The sequence below is a fragment of the Hibiscus syriacus genome, unplaced genomic scaffold (assembly GCF_006381635.1).
Source record: "Hibiscus syriacus cultivar Baekdansim isolate YM2019G1 unplaced genomic scaffold, ASM638163v2 tig00110956_pilon, whole genome shotgun sequence".
Taxonomy (NCBI): Eukaryota; Viridiplantae; Streptophyta; class Magnoliopsida; order Malvales; family Malvaceae; genus Hibiscus; species Hibiscus syriacus.
Genome location: NW_024062932.1, coordinates 823,240 through 835,974, shown reverse-complemented (window position 1 = coordinate 835,974; position 12,735 = coordinate 823,240). Strand labels below are relative to the sequence as shown.

Below are 12,735 nucleotides of genomic sequence, written 5' to 3'. Positions count from 1 at the left end.
AGAAAGAAAAGTAAAAGAAAAAAATTAAAAACATACTTTTCAACTTTTAAAGGCTTTTACAAAAGAAAATTTGTTAGATTTGTATAATGTTTGACTTTATTGAAATTTTCTGTTTGAATTTCTGCCTGTAGACACTTTTGTGTCTTCATATTATAGCATTGAATAATAGTGTTTTATAAAAGTATAATGTGATTATTGTTTTATTTGTTTTTCAATTTGGTGATATAAGTGAATATTGTTTTTTTAATTTGAGTTTAAGTAATTTTATCGTTATATATATATATTAATGATTAAAAAATTAAAAAAATATTATTTTATAATCATTTCTGGCTATTTAAAATAAAATTTAAATATTATTTATTTTTTTAACGGTGTAACAAGTTAGAACATTATTTTTTATTGAATTTAAAGCATTTAAAATTATTTTTATTTAACGTGCCGAGGGTAAACCCGTTTAACCCGCGAGTTAAATGGACGGGTTGCGGGCCATAGATTTCAAAATATTTTATGATTGTAGGCTTTTTAAACCGCTCCGTTTAAGCCCGCACCGTCAAAACTCGTGGGCTAAACAAACGGGTAGCCTGTATACCCAACTCTATATTTGGGGGTGACTAGAGGTTGGTGATTGTGCCCAACCTCGCAGAGCATTCAACTATTCGTGCAACAACTTTTTTTATTGCAAATCTTTAACCATATGTTTCAAAAAAATTCAACTAAACGAGTTGAAGTTCAATATAGAAACAAGGGTTCAACTCGGAAGCAATAGAAGAATATCTTTGTTATACTATAGATTTCCACTATCATGCACGACGTTTCATCTAAGGGATGATATCAACCTTGCTGGTATGATTGAGACATACTTCTATCATTCTTTGTCTAATGTCAATTTGTTTGTAGAGTTCGCTAATCTTGACCTTGCTCGTACGGTTGAGAATGTTATTTTCATTTTGAATATCCCACCAACTTAGACAAATGATGAAGAAACAAACACAGATGACGGTTTGTTTTCTTCTTAATAGTATTTATGACGAGTCTACTAATTACGAAGATTAAAACATCATACCGAATACTACTATAGTTTAAGTTTGTTGTTTTCTTCTTTGTAATGTCATGTTCACGGTTCGTTGTTTTTGTCTCTATAATGTAATATTTAATGGTTTAATTTAACGTTTATAGTTCGTTGTTCTTTTAAACAAAAAGTATTACAATTTGCTTAACTTTTCAATCATATATCAATATGACCATTCGAACTCCTCACATTAAAAAGATAAAAACAACTACATTGAAAACAAAAATTTCATTTTAGGCTACAGGAACTCGTGACCAAGGTGACGAGCTCTAAAGATTTTTTTTCTTCATTTTTCCATTTAAAGTAAATAACTATAAAAAATAATATAATTTTAATAAAACTTGTCATCTTGAGGTGACGAATTTCTTAGAAATTAATTAAATAATAATGATGAAATATAAAAATAATATCCTTTGAAACTCATCACATCGATATAATGAGTTCATGTGAAAAATGTCCTATATTCCTAAATAATTTTCTGACGCACTATATCCCAACCAGGGTATAGTACAGGTCCACCTAAGACGATAGCAAAGCTTTTTGACAACTTGATAATAACCCAAACCAGTGTCAAAAATGGGCCAATAGCCCATTGTTTTACTTCAAACTTTATTGAATCATCAAGTATAAATCTTACGTATAAAAATTATTTGTCTTTTCTATCAGATGAAATTGATTAAATTAGATTAATTTGTGTCATAACATTATAAAATATTACAGTTAAATTTGAATAGAAATTTGAAAAATTATACTTTATCATAAAATGAAAAAAAATTAAATAATAAAATATATGACTAACTTATTTTTACGAGATTAAATCGAATTACACATTCCTACTATGAAGTGCGGGAATAACTTCACTAAAAGATATTTTCATTTAACCTTATTCTGCCTATTCCAGCGGAATTAGAGTCAAATTGTTGGCACAAATGATTCAAGAAATCTGAAGCGATCAATGTTTTTCTTTTTTTAAGAATACCAGTGAAGGAGAATTAAACAACTTAAGAACGAGTCTCGGCGACGGCAAGAAAGGGCTTGAAAGTCAATATCAACCCGACCAACTGAATAACGTTTAGCACAACGAAAACCATTTGATCTCCTGTTTCCAGAAAACAAAGAAATGTCTTGTATCAAATACATTTATATGTATATACATGATTGGACCTCGATCACAAACCTGGGAGAAAGGAGGCGACTTGTCGCTTTTGTGCCCAAGAAAAGCTACATTTTCATGAAGAAACTCAACAGTATTAATCAAGAAAAAAGAAAGTGATTCTTGTGCATGAAGAAGGGAAGAAGATGATAAACAAAGAAAGGGAAAACTTATCATTGTGTTGAAAAGGGGGAGAAAATAGTACTTACAGGGCTCCTCCTCCTGCTGGACCAAATGCTTTGAAAACAGACATTGCAGTTATTGAGATGGCATTAGCAGCTCCTCTTTGATTTTGAGGCTGAAATAAATAAACAATGTTGAAACCAGAAAGTGTAATGATTATCAGTGTAAACATGAAGAAAATAAAATCAAATATGGGCAGAGAATATACCACTGCATTGTTCAGCAATATGAATAGTCCAGTAACGAGTGAAACCTGCATAGCACCAATGAATTTGCCTCACAAATCGAGAAACAGAGGAAGAACAGTTCCAAAGGAAGCATGTCTGGTTCATTTCCCTGTATTTAGTTTCACTTACAGATAGAGTATTTCTTAATATGGATGCACAATTTATCACCAAATGTAGCACTACCCCTGAAAGCAGTGCTATATAGGGGAAACATGACAGCAATGGAATTGATATTGCCTGAAGATGAAAGAAGAAAAATGTAACATCAACTTGCTATCTTACTGAAAAAGAATTAAATAATATTGGTATCACATACAATGGTGATGTGGCATGGTTGATCGATATTGATCGGCCATGTGTCATGTCAAATATTTTCTAATTGCTGATCTGCCATTGGTCCATTGCGTTAATTTACTTTATGCAAATAAAATATAGGAACTTGACTATGAATTTTGTTTTTCTACTTGGGCACCAAACTGTTAAAAGTTAAAAGATGGTATTTATGTATGAACCCAAGGAAATGTCAAGAAATACAGTGATGTGGAGGTAAGTTTTTTTACAGCTGAAAGGCGTGTAACCATGAGCGGCCCAAGGCGCTTTTCAACTGGCGGATACAACAGCAGTTGAAACAGTAAAAGGCCAAATCCTGGAAATTATAGAAATCAAGTTATCAGACGGATTCTTTCTTCTAAAAAGATCAAATTGCAAATAATGAAGCGTAGAAGTATACCAGAGATAGCAAGAACTTCACCAACATCTTGGGACGAAAAGCTTAATCCTCCATATTTTTTATCACTAACTGCCCAAAGTGAAAATATCTGCAAAGAAATGTTGAAGTGTCTTATGTAAAACACAAACAACTCCAGTATAGAATATGTGGAAATGAATCATGATGAATACTAAACAACGTGAGAAGTTCATACTTCTGTTGGATGATAGTAAATAGTGTTTAAGGGATATAACTTACTTCTGAGTAAGCCATCTCTTGAAGTGAGAAAATGCAGTATACTACGATAGTAGACATTAGTGGCCAGTTTTTAAAGAGATTTGGCTTGTCAATCTGTCTGTCTTCAAGTTCTACCACATTGTCTTTCCGACCAGATTCATTTGAAGAAAGTTCTGGAATATCATATGGATCAACTGCCTCATTTCCCTTTGCAGCATGCTTGTGTAATGTTTCCTACATAAAATTTCATCACAAAAGAGGAGGGAGAAATAAAAAATAGAAATGTTACATTTTGTGATAAAATGCTGATATAAGAAGACTGTCCCACAAAAGGATTAAACTTGTATCGATACAAAATGCAATCTTTTTTTGAAAGAATCAATCATAATATGCAAACTGCGGGCAAATGGGTGCATATAAACCAGTAAAAAATCATTAAATGAAAGAAGAAAAAAACATATTGAAGACTGAAAGAAATAGAAATTCAACTTAATCTTATCGCTCAGCTATGCTGCTCAGTCTTAGGGGTGAGTGATGGATACCTGTTTCAGTAATGCTCAAATACCCAAAGTTCAAAACCGTATGTCTTAATTGATCAAGAATCAGATTAGACAAGTAGTACCTGATACGCTGATACCATTTCTAGAAAGTAACAAGAAAATGCAAAGATGACAAAATGAGTTTGAAACTTACAGGGAGCCATTTGCAGGCAATAAGAACTCCAACAGAATAAACTGATATTATGAGGCATGGTAAGAAGTAGGGAAATCTGCAATTGTATGCACATCAAAACATCACCACATAAAGAGAAAAGATAATAAATAGGGATAAAAGAAATTCAATACACACTACCTCCCGAAGATGGAGCTTTCCGTGAATATATTTGGGTATTTCTCTACAGGCTATGAGGCCATACATGAATTAATAAATATGGTTAGCAGGCAAGAAAATTTTCTTTAACATGTGTAAAGAGTGGGAAAATGGAACGTTTCTACCTGTGCAAAGAATCCACCAATGGCAGGCCCAATAATCAGTCCTATGCCTCGAGATGTACTAACCTGAAATTCGAAGTCTGATATAAATATACTACAGCAGAATCCAGATGATGTACTTAACTACAAGATTGATCATCTTACAACTGAAAGCGCCAAAGCCCGATACTCATCTCTACATACTTCAGAAGCATACGCCTAAAAGGAACAACCGAAAAGGTAAAGTATAGAAGTCAGTCAAGGTGATAAAAAGGTGATAAAATGCATACATGGAACACATACTCTTACTGTGCCAAGTAGACTATTGAAACACCCAAGAAGGAATCTCATGGACAGTGCCATCCAAAAGCTTGTGCTAAGGCCAAAGAGAGTGTTGAATACAACCCTGAAATCCAAAACTTGTGGACTGGTGATGCAATTACCAATTGACAATCACGTGTGTCAAATGACTTCATGTTCTAAATTATAGCAATAAGTTTGCAAGGTAGTTGATGAAAAGGATCTTAACACTGAAAATATCCCTATCAATATAACAGGTTTACGGCCATATCGATCAGCAACCACTCCCCAGAAAAGAGATGTCAAAGCTCTTCCAACCATAAATGAAGACCCTGATATGAAAAGAAAAGGTAATATTTAATACTAATATGTCAATCTGAAATCCAAGTTACCAGCTTGTAAAAGCTGCTGAATGTTGGGATTAGATATTTATTACCCACAAATCCTGCATAGAAGCCAATGTCTTCCTCTCTTTTTGTAATATGAAAGTCTCTGATCTGCCAACCAAAAAACCCATAGACACGTGATGACACTTTTGTTTCCAAAGTAGCATCTTTAATTATAGAAAACTAACAATAAAAACAGACTTTTCATGTTTTTCAGAGGCAGAAAACATACCATAAAGTAAAGAAAAGGGAATAGTGATGCTATTTGCAAAGCTGAAAAATGTAACAATAATAAGATACGAGTGTTAAAACTCACAGACAGCCAAAAAAAAACCAAGTCAAAAAAGCTAATCATAAGACATTTCTAAGAAGAGCTCGAGATACAGAAAAGCAAAGTATAGGAAGCTAAAATGGTTTGCTTATTTACATTCAGAGAGACAGAGACAACCCAAAAGCAATAATCAGTAACACTTCAATCTTACTTTGAAAAATCGCAAGGAATCGCTGTGATATCATGCTTTTGCAGTGCTTTGATTAAGACAAAATTGTGAGATTTTTCTCCACAATATCATTAACTTGTGCTGGAAAAAAGCTCGAACTTTTGTTTTAAACACGTATATGGATATAATTATGAAGTACTTACCAGTACAGAGGGAGACAATCCAAATAAAAGACAAGAACATGTATGGGACCCCAGTTTGTTCTTGTTTGAGACGATCCATCTTGCAACCTGGGCAGCTTTCATAGTATTCTTCTCTTTCCAACAAAGGAGTTCTGTTTTCTTCCATTTCACTAAAAAAAAAATCTCACCCAGAAAAAAGTGATTTCATTCGCTGCCTGGGTCCAATTCTCAAACACCTTCCGATCAAATCAAACCCTGTTTTTCTGGAACAAAACGCAGGGTTTCAATACGTTTGAAGGTGGGGGTTAATCTTTACTAGTTTGCTTTCGCCAAGTGCTTGCTGATATGGGAAATCAAGTGTAAGAACTTCTAAGAAGCCACGTTCTGATGATTGCACCTCAAGAGAAGATGACTGGAATACGTGGTTTGATGAAATGATTGGTTTGTGCTAGTCTAGACTCACATCCAGATGATTGGCGCTCAAGTTGCGTCGCTTGACCAAAGAAGATGAATACAGTGAAAATGAAAGTGGGCCGTTCCTTCCTTCTTTTTTTTAATACAAATTTGATCAGTGTTCGGAAGTTTGTTTACCTTTTAATTCAATATAATGAAAATGAACAACATTCCTGAACTTGAGGTCCATTATGTTAGTGTGGACGGTTACAATAACATTATTAACTACAACATTAATATGATCAATTATAAATTTTATCGATTAAATTATAATATTAATAAATTTTAAAAGCTTTAGAAAACATTACTAATATATTTTGTAAAGAAACAATATTGATAATTTAAGTTTAATATGAGGGCTAAAATACTTCTTATACATTTATTAATAATTTTAAATTTGTAGTATTAAGAAAAAGCCTTTTTTATTATTTTTCTTTTGGTTAAACAGAAAAATCAACGCACTACGCGTTTGTTTTCAGCAGCCGAGAACCATTGGGGATTAAGGGGGCCGCCCCTGTTATAATTTATAATTTTAATTTTTATATTAATATAAAAATTATAAAAAAATTTAGATAAATTATAAGTTTAGTATTTAAATTATTATTTTTATTCTATTTTGGAATTTATTTTTTTAAAATCATGTCTAACGTTTAGTTTGAATTTCAATTTGGTACTCGTAATTTAAAAAATTAGCAAACTCTTAATGTAATCCCCTAGACCCGACCTATGCGTTTCGACTAAGTCTAGTGGATCAAATTATGATTATTAAAGACATTTTCCGAAACCGTTATTCCATCAATATAAAATCACATTATAAATAACATGAAATTATAAACAAATTATACTATCAAAATCCAACTCGTAAATATAGTATCAATAAGTAATAAATTAATTTAAAACATGTCTTCAAATTCAAAATCACAATAAACCGAACAGTAATAGCAAAAGAGTCATCATTATAAAATCCGATATTTTAAAATAAGGTCCATGTCACCAAAATAAAGTCAACTTGCAAAATAAAAACATTATAATCTGATTTACTTCAGGAGATATGTTGATCTTCCAAGTGCTCGAACCGAGATATCTAACCAACAGTATCTGTAAGGGGGAAAACATTTTCAAAAGGTGAGCTAAGCTCAGTGTGTCCCAACATTTCCATAAAATCACCATAGGTACAAATCATAGTCCAGTAAATCTCACAAATTCGTAAAAGAGTTTAACTTTTGAAAATCATCGTTTAAACCCTTTTCTGGTACACCATCAGTAGTTCCCAAAATTATTTTCCATATAGCTTACTTTATGCACATAGCAAAAAGAAAGCCGACTTAAGGATAGACTATGAAGCTTGTATCCTTAAGCCCAAGTCAATAAGTCCATATAGCTTACCCTAAGCACACAGCAAAGGAAAGCCAACCTAATGAAACATCTTGGGACCCTCAAGAGTCACATTAGGCCCATTTAGCTTGATCAGAGCTATTCCATCGTAATTTAATTCCAAAATTCAATTGCACCGTGACATAAATTCCATAAATCCAAAAACATGGTAATCATATACCATTTCAAAACAAAAATTAGATAGCAGTCATATTCCATAAATTGTCACATTAAATCGGTGCATCCATAAAACAATAACCAATGAATTCGGTGTACCACATATTAAAACCAATAAAACAGTTCAGTAATAAGTAGGGAACACACCTCGATAATAGGTTCAATAATAGATCTACTGATTGTTAGTTTCACCACGCTCTGCTATAGTTTTCGAACCTATTTTATAGTAACACTATATTACTTATGGGTAACATAAATAAATCTCTAAAATCATAAAATTTACGGGTCTTACGGGTGAATACTGGCACACGTGGTTTAACTGATCTAGAAGAGTTGGGTCGAGCTGTCGAACTATCCGGATAGTCTCTTGTACCTTCAAACAATAATAATTTACCAGCCCCAAATCTTACTTAATTGTTCAAAGCAAAAATTCTTAAGTATATAAGCATTTTCAGGGTTTGACTATCAATTTGCGGTATTTCGAGTCTGAATTTGGTCAAACGGATTGTGGAATCGGAATTCGGACGTCGAAAAACATAAAGTATGACTTTCCGAAAATTTAAATTCTTGGTCAAAGTCAAAGTCAACCAATTTGACCGTCGATTTGGAGGCCTTCAGGTTTGAATTTGACAAAACGGACCACGGAAACGGATTCGGCACGTCGAAAACTATCAAGATAGGTATACTAGGAAAATATTAACGATCGTTTAATAGCCGATCAAAGCCGGTCAAAGTTCTGGTCAAAGGAGGTCAACAAACTGTTAACATTTTACACAAATAGTACCTTTTTAAAATAATTACCAAAATAGCACCCATTTCGAATTAATTACCAGTATAGCACCAAAACCAAATTATTTACCATAATAGCACCAAAACTGAATTATTTACCAGAATAGCACCGGTCAACGGTCAACGATCGGGTCGGGTCAACGGGTCGGGTCGTGACCGGTCAAATCGGTCAAACCCTTAAGAAAACCGGTTGAACCGGTCACTCACTCGCCCTACGGCGGCGCGTGTGGCGAGTGAGGTGTCCTCCGGGGCTCTAAAAATTACGGAACAATTTCTAAAAATTATTTTGAGCATTTTCGAGATACTTACAAAGCTCGGTTCAAATTTTTGAACGGCGGAGAGCTCGAATTCATCAAATCGGGAAGTTTGACTGGTTCACCTCCCCACGCGCCGCCGTTGTCGAAGAAAAAGGGGAACACCGGTGGACTCGGAACGGCACAAGGAACACGATGGTGCGGGAGGTGTCGTAAACGGAGCAACGATCAGCGGTGAATTTAAGATTTTCTCGGTGATAGAGCTAATAAAAACGTCGCTACTTTGACTGTAAATTCCCGACGTTTGGCCGCGTTTTCGCTTCAATTAAATTGAAGGATTTGTTCCACGCTCGATGATGAACACAACGGTGGTTTTAAAACGATGATCGGAATTTGGACTGCGTCAGAATCGGAGTTGGAAACTGCGTATGGGAAAGGAAAATTGGGAGCATTTTGGTTCTGAAAAATCAGAACCAAATGCACGCTTATAATCAAAGTTGCCGACAGTTTTTTTTAGGGTAAATTCAAGGCTTGGTCCTTGGATTTCCTTCACTTCTAAAATGGCCTATAAACTCTCATAAATTTTGATTTAGTCACCAACAATTTACCAATTTTCACAATTAACCTCTTATTTCAATTAAATATTATTTTGAAAATCGGGTTGTTACAACTCTCCCCCTCTACAAGAAATTTCGTCCTCGAAATTTACCTTATGAAAATAGATGAGGAAATTGAGTCTCCATTGACTCCAATATCTCCCAAGTAGCTTCTGAGGGGCTACGATTACTCTACTGAACTTTGACCATTGGAATGCGCCTATTCCGAAGAACTCGCTCATCTCTTTCTAAGATCTGAATGGGCTCCTCTTCATATGACAAATCAGGTCTCAGCTCTACTTATTCAACCTGAATAATGTGACCTGGATCTGGATGGTATCTCCTCAACATTGATACATGAAAGACATCATGAATACGACTTAGCTCAGAAGGCAACTCAAGCTGATATGCAACAGGTCCTAACCTCTTCAAGATACGAAATGGTCCAATAAATCTTGGACTCAATTTACCCTTACGCCCGAATCTCAATACTTTCTTCCGGGGTGAAACTTTCAAAAAGACCTGATCTCCAACCTCAAACTGTATATCCTTCCTCCTTTGATCTGCATAAGATTTTTGCCTATCAAATGCCTCTTTCAGACGGTCACGGATTAATCTGACTGTGTCCTCCGTCTCTCGCACTAACTCAGGTCCCAGCGTTTTCCTATCACGCAACTCAGTCCAACAGATCGGAGTGCGACATTTATGCCCATAGAGTGCTTCATAAGGTGCCATACGAATGCTGGTCTGATAACTGTTATTGTAAGCAAACTCAGCCAAAGGCAAAAAGTTCTCCCAGCTACCATGAAAATCGATTACGCAACCCCGCAACATATCCTCCAGAATCTGAATCACTCTCTCAGATTGACCATCAGTTTATGGATGAAAGGATGTGCTATAATCCAATCTTATTCCCAAAGCCGTATGTAGCACCTTCCAAAATCTCGAAGTAAATCTCGGATCTCGATCAGAAATAATAGACAATGGAACACCATGTAATCGGACAATCTCTGAAATATACAATCTCGCCAGCTTGTCCAAAGTATAATTTACCCGCACAGGAATGAAGTGAGCTGACTTTGAAAGTCTGTCAACAATCACCCAAACTGAATCTTTTTTCGAATGAGTCATAGGTAAACCAGTAACAAAATCCATAGTAATACGCTCCCATTTCCATTCCGGAATCTTGATAGGTTGTAACAAACCTGATGGATGTTGATGTTCTGTCTTAACTTGCTGACAAGTCAAACACCTAGCCACAAAATTCGAAATGTCCTTCTTCATGCCGACCCAATGATACCTCTCTCTCAAATTCCGGTACATCTTATCTCCACTGAGGTGCATAGCATATGGACTACTATGAGCCTCCGTGAGGATACTCTGCCTCAACTCAGCATCATCCGGCACATAATATCGACCTTTGAAGCATAAAACTTCATCCTGATCAAGGGCGTAATCTGAGCTTGTCCCTTGCTCAACTAGCTCAAATATGGAAAGCAAGGAGCTATCAAGGGGCTGCTTAGCTTTGATCTCATCAACCAAGGTCGGTTTAACTTGTAATTCTGCTAACAGAGTGCCATCGTCATATAAATTCATCCTGGCCATTAAAGATCTCAACTCTGTTACCGTCTTTCGACTCAAAGCATCCGCTACAATATTAGCTTTACCAGGATGATAATCAATCACGCAATCATAACCCTTTAGAAGCTCTAGCCAGCGTCGTTGTCTCAAATTAAGCTCATTCTGGGTCAGAAGATACTTTAAACTCTTATGATCCGTGAAAATGTAACACTTCTCTCCATAAAGATAGTGTCTCCAAATCTTCAAGGCAAAAATCACTGCTGCTAACTCCAAATCATGAGTAGGATAATTACACTCATGCAGTCGCAGCTGACGGGATGCATAAGCCACCACCTTACCTTCCTGTATTAGAACATAGCCGAGTCTTGAGTGTGACGCATCACTATACACTGTAAAATCCTTCCCGGACTCTGGTTGAATCAACACTGGTGCTTGAGTCAATACTTCTTTTAATTTCTCAAAGCTCTCCTGTTGTGCCTCACCCCAGTCAAACGGCACATTATTCCTTAACAACTTTGTCAAAGGAGAAGCAATGATCGAGAAGCCCTCAACAAAACGTCGATAATAACCAGCCAAGCCCAAGAAACTGCGGATCTCATATACGTTCTTAGGTCGTTTCCAATTCATAATAGTCTCTATCTTGCTGAGATCGACATGAACACCTCGCGCAGAAATAATATGCCCCAAAAACGACACTTCTTGAAGCCAAAACTCACACTTGCTTAGTTTGGCATATAGACGATGCTCTCTCAAAGTCCGCAGAACGATCTTCAAATGCTCGTCATGCTCTGCCTCAGTGCGAGAATAGATCAGAATATCATCAATGAAGACCACCACAAATTGATCCAAATATGGTCGGAACACCCGATTCATCAAATCCATGAAAGCTGCAGGAGCGTTCGTCAAACCAAAAGGCATCACTAAAAATTCATAATGATCATATCTAGTGCGAATGGCCGTTTTTGCAACATCAGATCCTTTAACTTTCAATTGATAATACCCCGAACGAAGATCAATCTTAGAGAATACAGTAGCACCTCGCAATTGATCAAATAAGTCATCAATCTTAGCGACCCATCCTTCTTTTTCACGAACAGAACTGGAGCTCCCCATGGTGAAGTACTATGTCGGATAAATCCTCGATCGAATAATTCTTGCAATTGGACTTTCAACTCCTTAAGTTCCTTTGGAGCCATACGATAAGGTGCCATAGAAATAGGTGAAGATCCCGGATAAGTCTCAATCTCGAACTCTACCTCTCTATCAGGAGGTAACCCAGGCAACTCCTCCGGAAAAACATCAGGAAACTCGCTAACTGTACGAATCTCCTCCATTGTGGACAATGCACCTTTGGTGTTCAAAATACAAGCAATGAAGGTCTCATATCCCTTCCGGATCATACGATCAATTTCCATCGCTGAAACTATATTGGAGAGATAACCACGCCTTTCACCAATTAACACAACAGTCCGACCATCTGAAGTCTTCAGAGTAGCCCGCTTGTATTCGCAATCCAGTTGTACCTTGTGTTTATTCAACCAATCCATTCCAAGAATTAGATCGAACTCCTCTAAAGGAAGCTCCATAAGATCAGCGAGAAAAATTTCTCCCTGAACCTCGAGAGGACAACGCCGAAATACTTTATTCACTAATA

At 35.8% G+C, this 12,735-nt stretch overlaps 1 protein-coding gene across 2 annotated transcripts; it reads right to left on the bottom strand.

The window, feature by feature from the left end:
* Positions 1-1,477: 1,477 nt before the first annotated feature.
* On the bottom strand, positions 1,478-6,174 carry LOC120148421 (probable peptide/nitrate transporter At3g43790). 2 transcript variants are annotated; one of them, XM_039161547.1, is made up of 18 exons: positions 5,879-6,174; positions 5,468-5,508; positions 5,286-5,346; positions 5,079-5,181; positions 4,853-4,955; positions 4,715-4,768; positions 4,574-4,636; positions 4,431-4,480; positions 4,272-4,347; positions 3,600-3,812; positions 3,363-3,450; positions 3,193-3,278; positions 2,762-2,869; positions 2,614-2,658; positions 2,432-2,520; positions 2,247-2,290; positions 2,068-2,168; positions 1,478-1,488 (listed from the first exon to the last, which is right to left on the bottom strand). In XM_039161547.1, exons 1-17 carry the CDS (start codon positions 6,021-6,023, stop codon positions 2,071-2,073), a joined length of 1,467 nt encoding a protein of 488 aa, XP_039017478.1. In that variant the 5' UTR covers positions 6,024-6,174; the 3' UTR covers positions 1,478-1,488; positions 2,068-2,070. The 2 variants fall into 2 exon arrangements, with proteins under 2 accessions (XP_039017478.1, XP_039017479.1); XM_039161548.1 differs by lacking the exon at positions 5,879-6,174 and having other exon boundaries at positions 5,290-5,346.
* Positions 6,175-12,735: the final 6,561 nt, after the last annotated feature.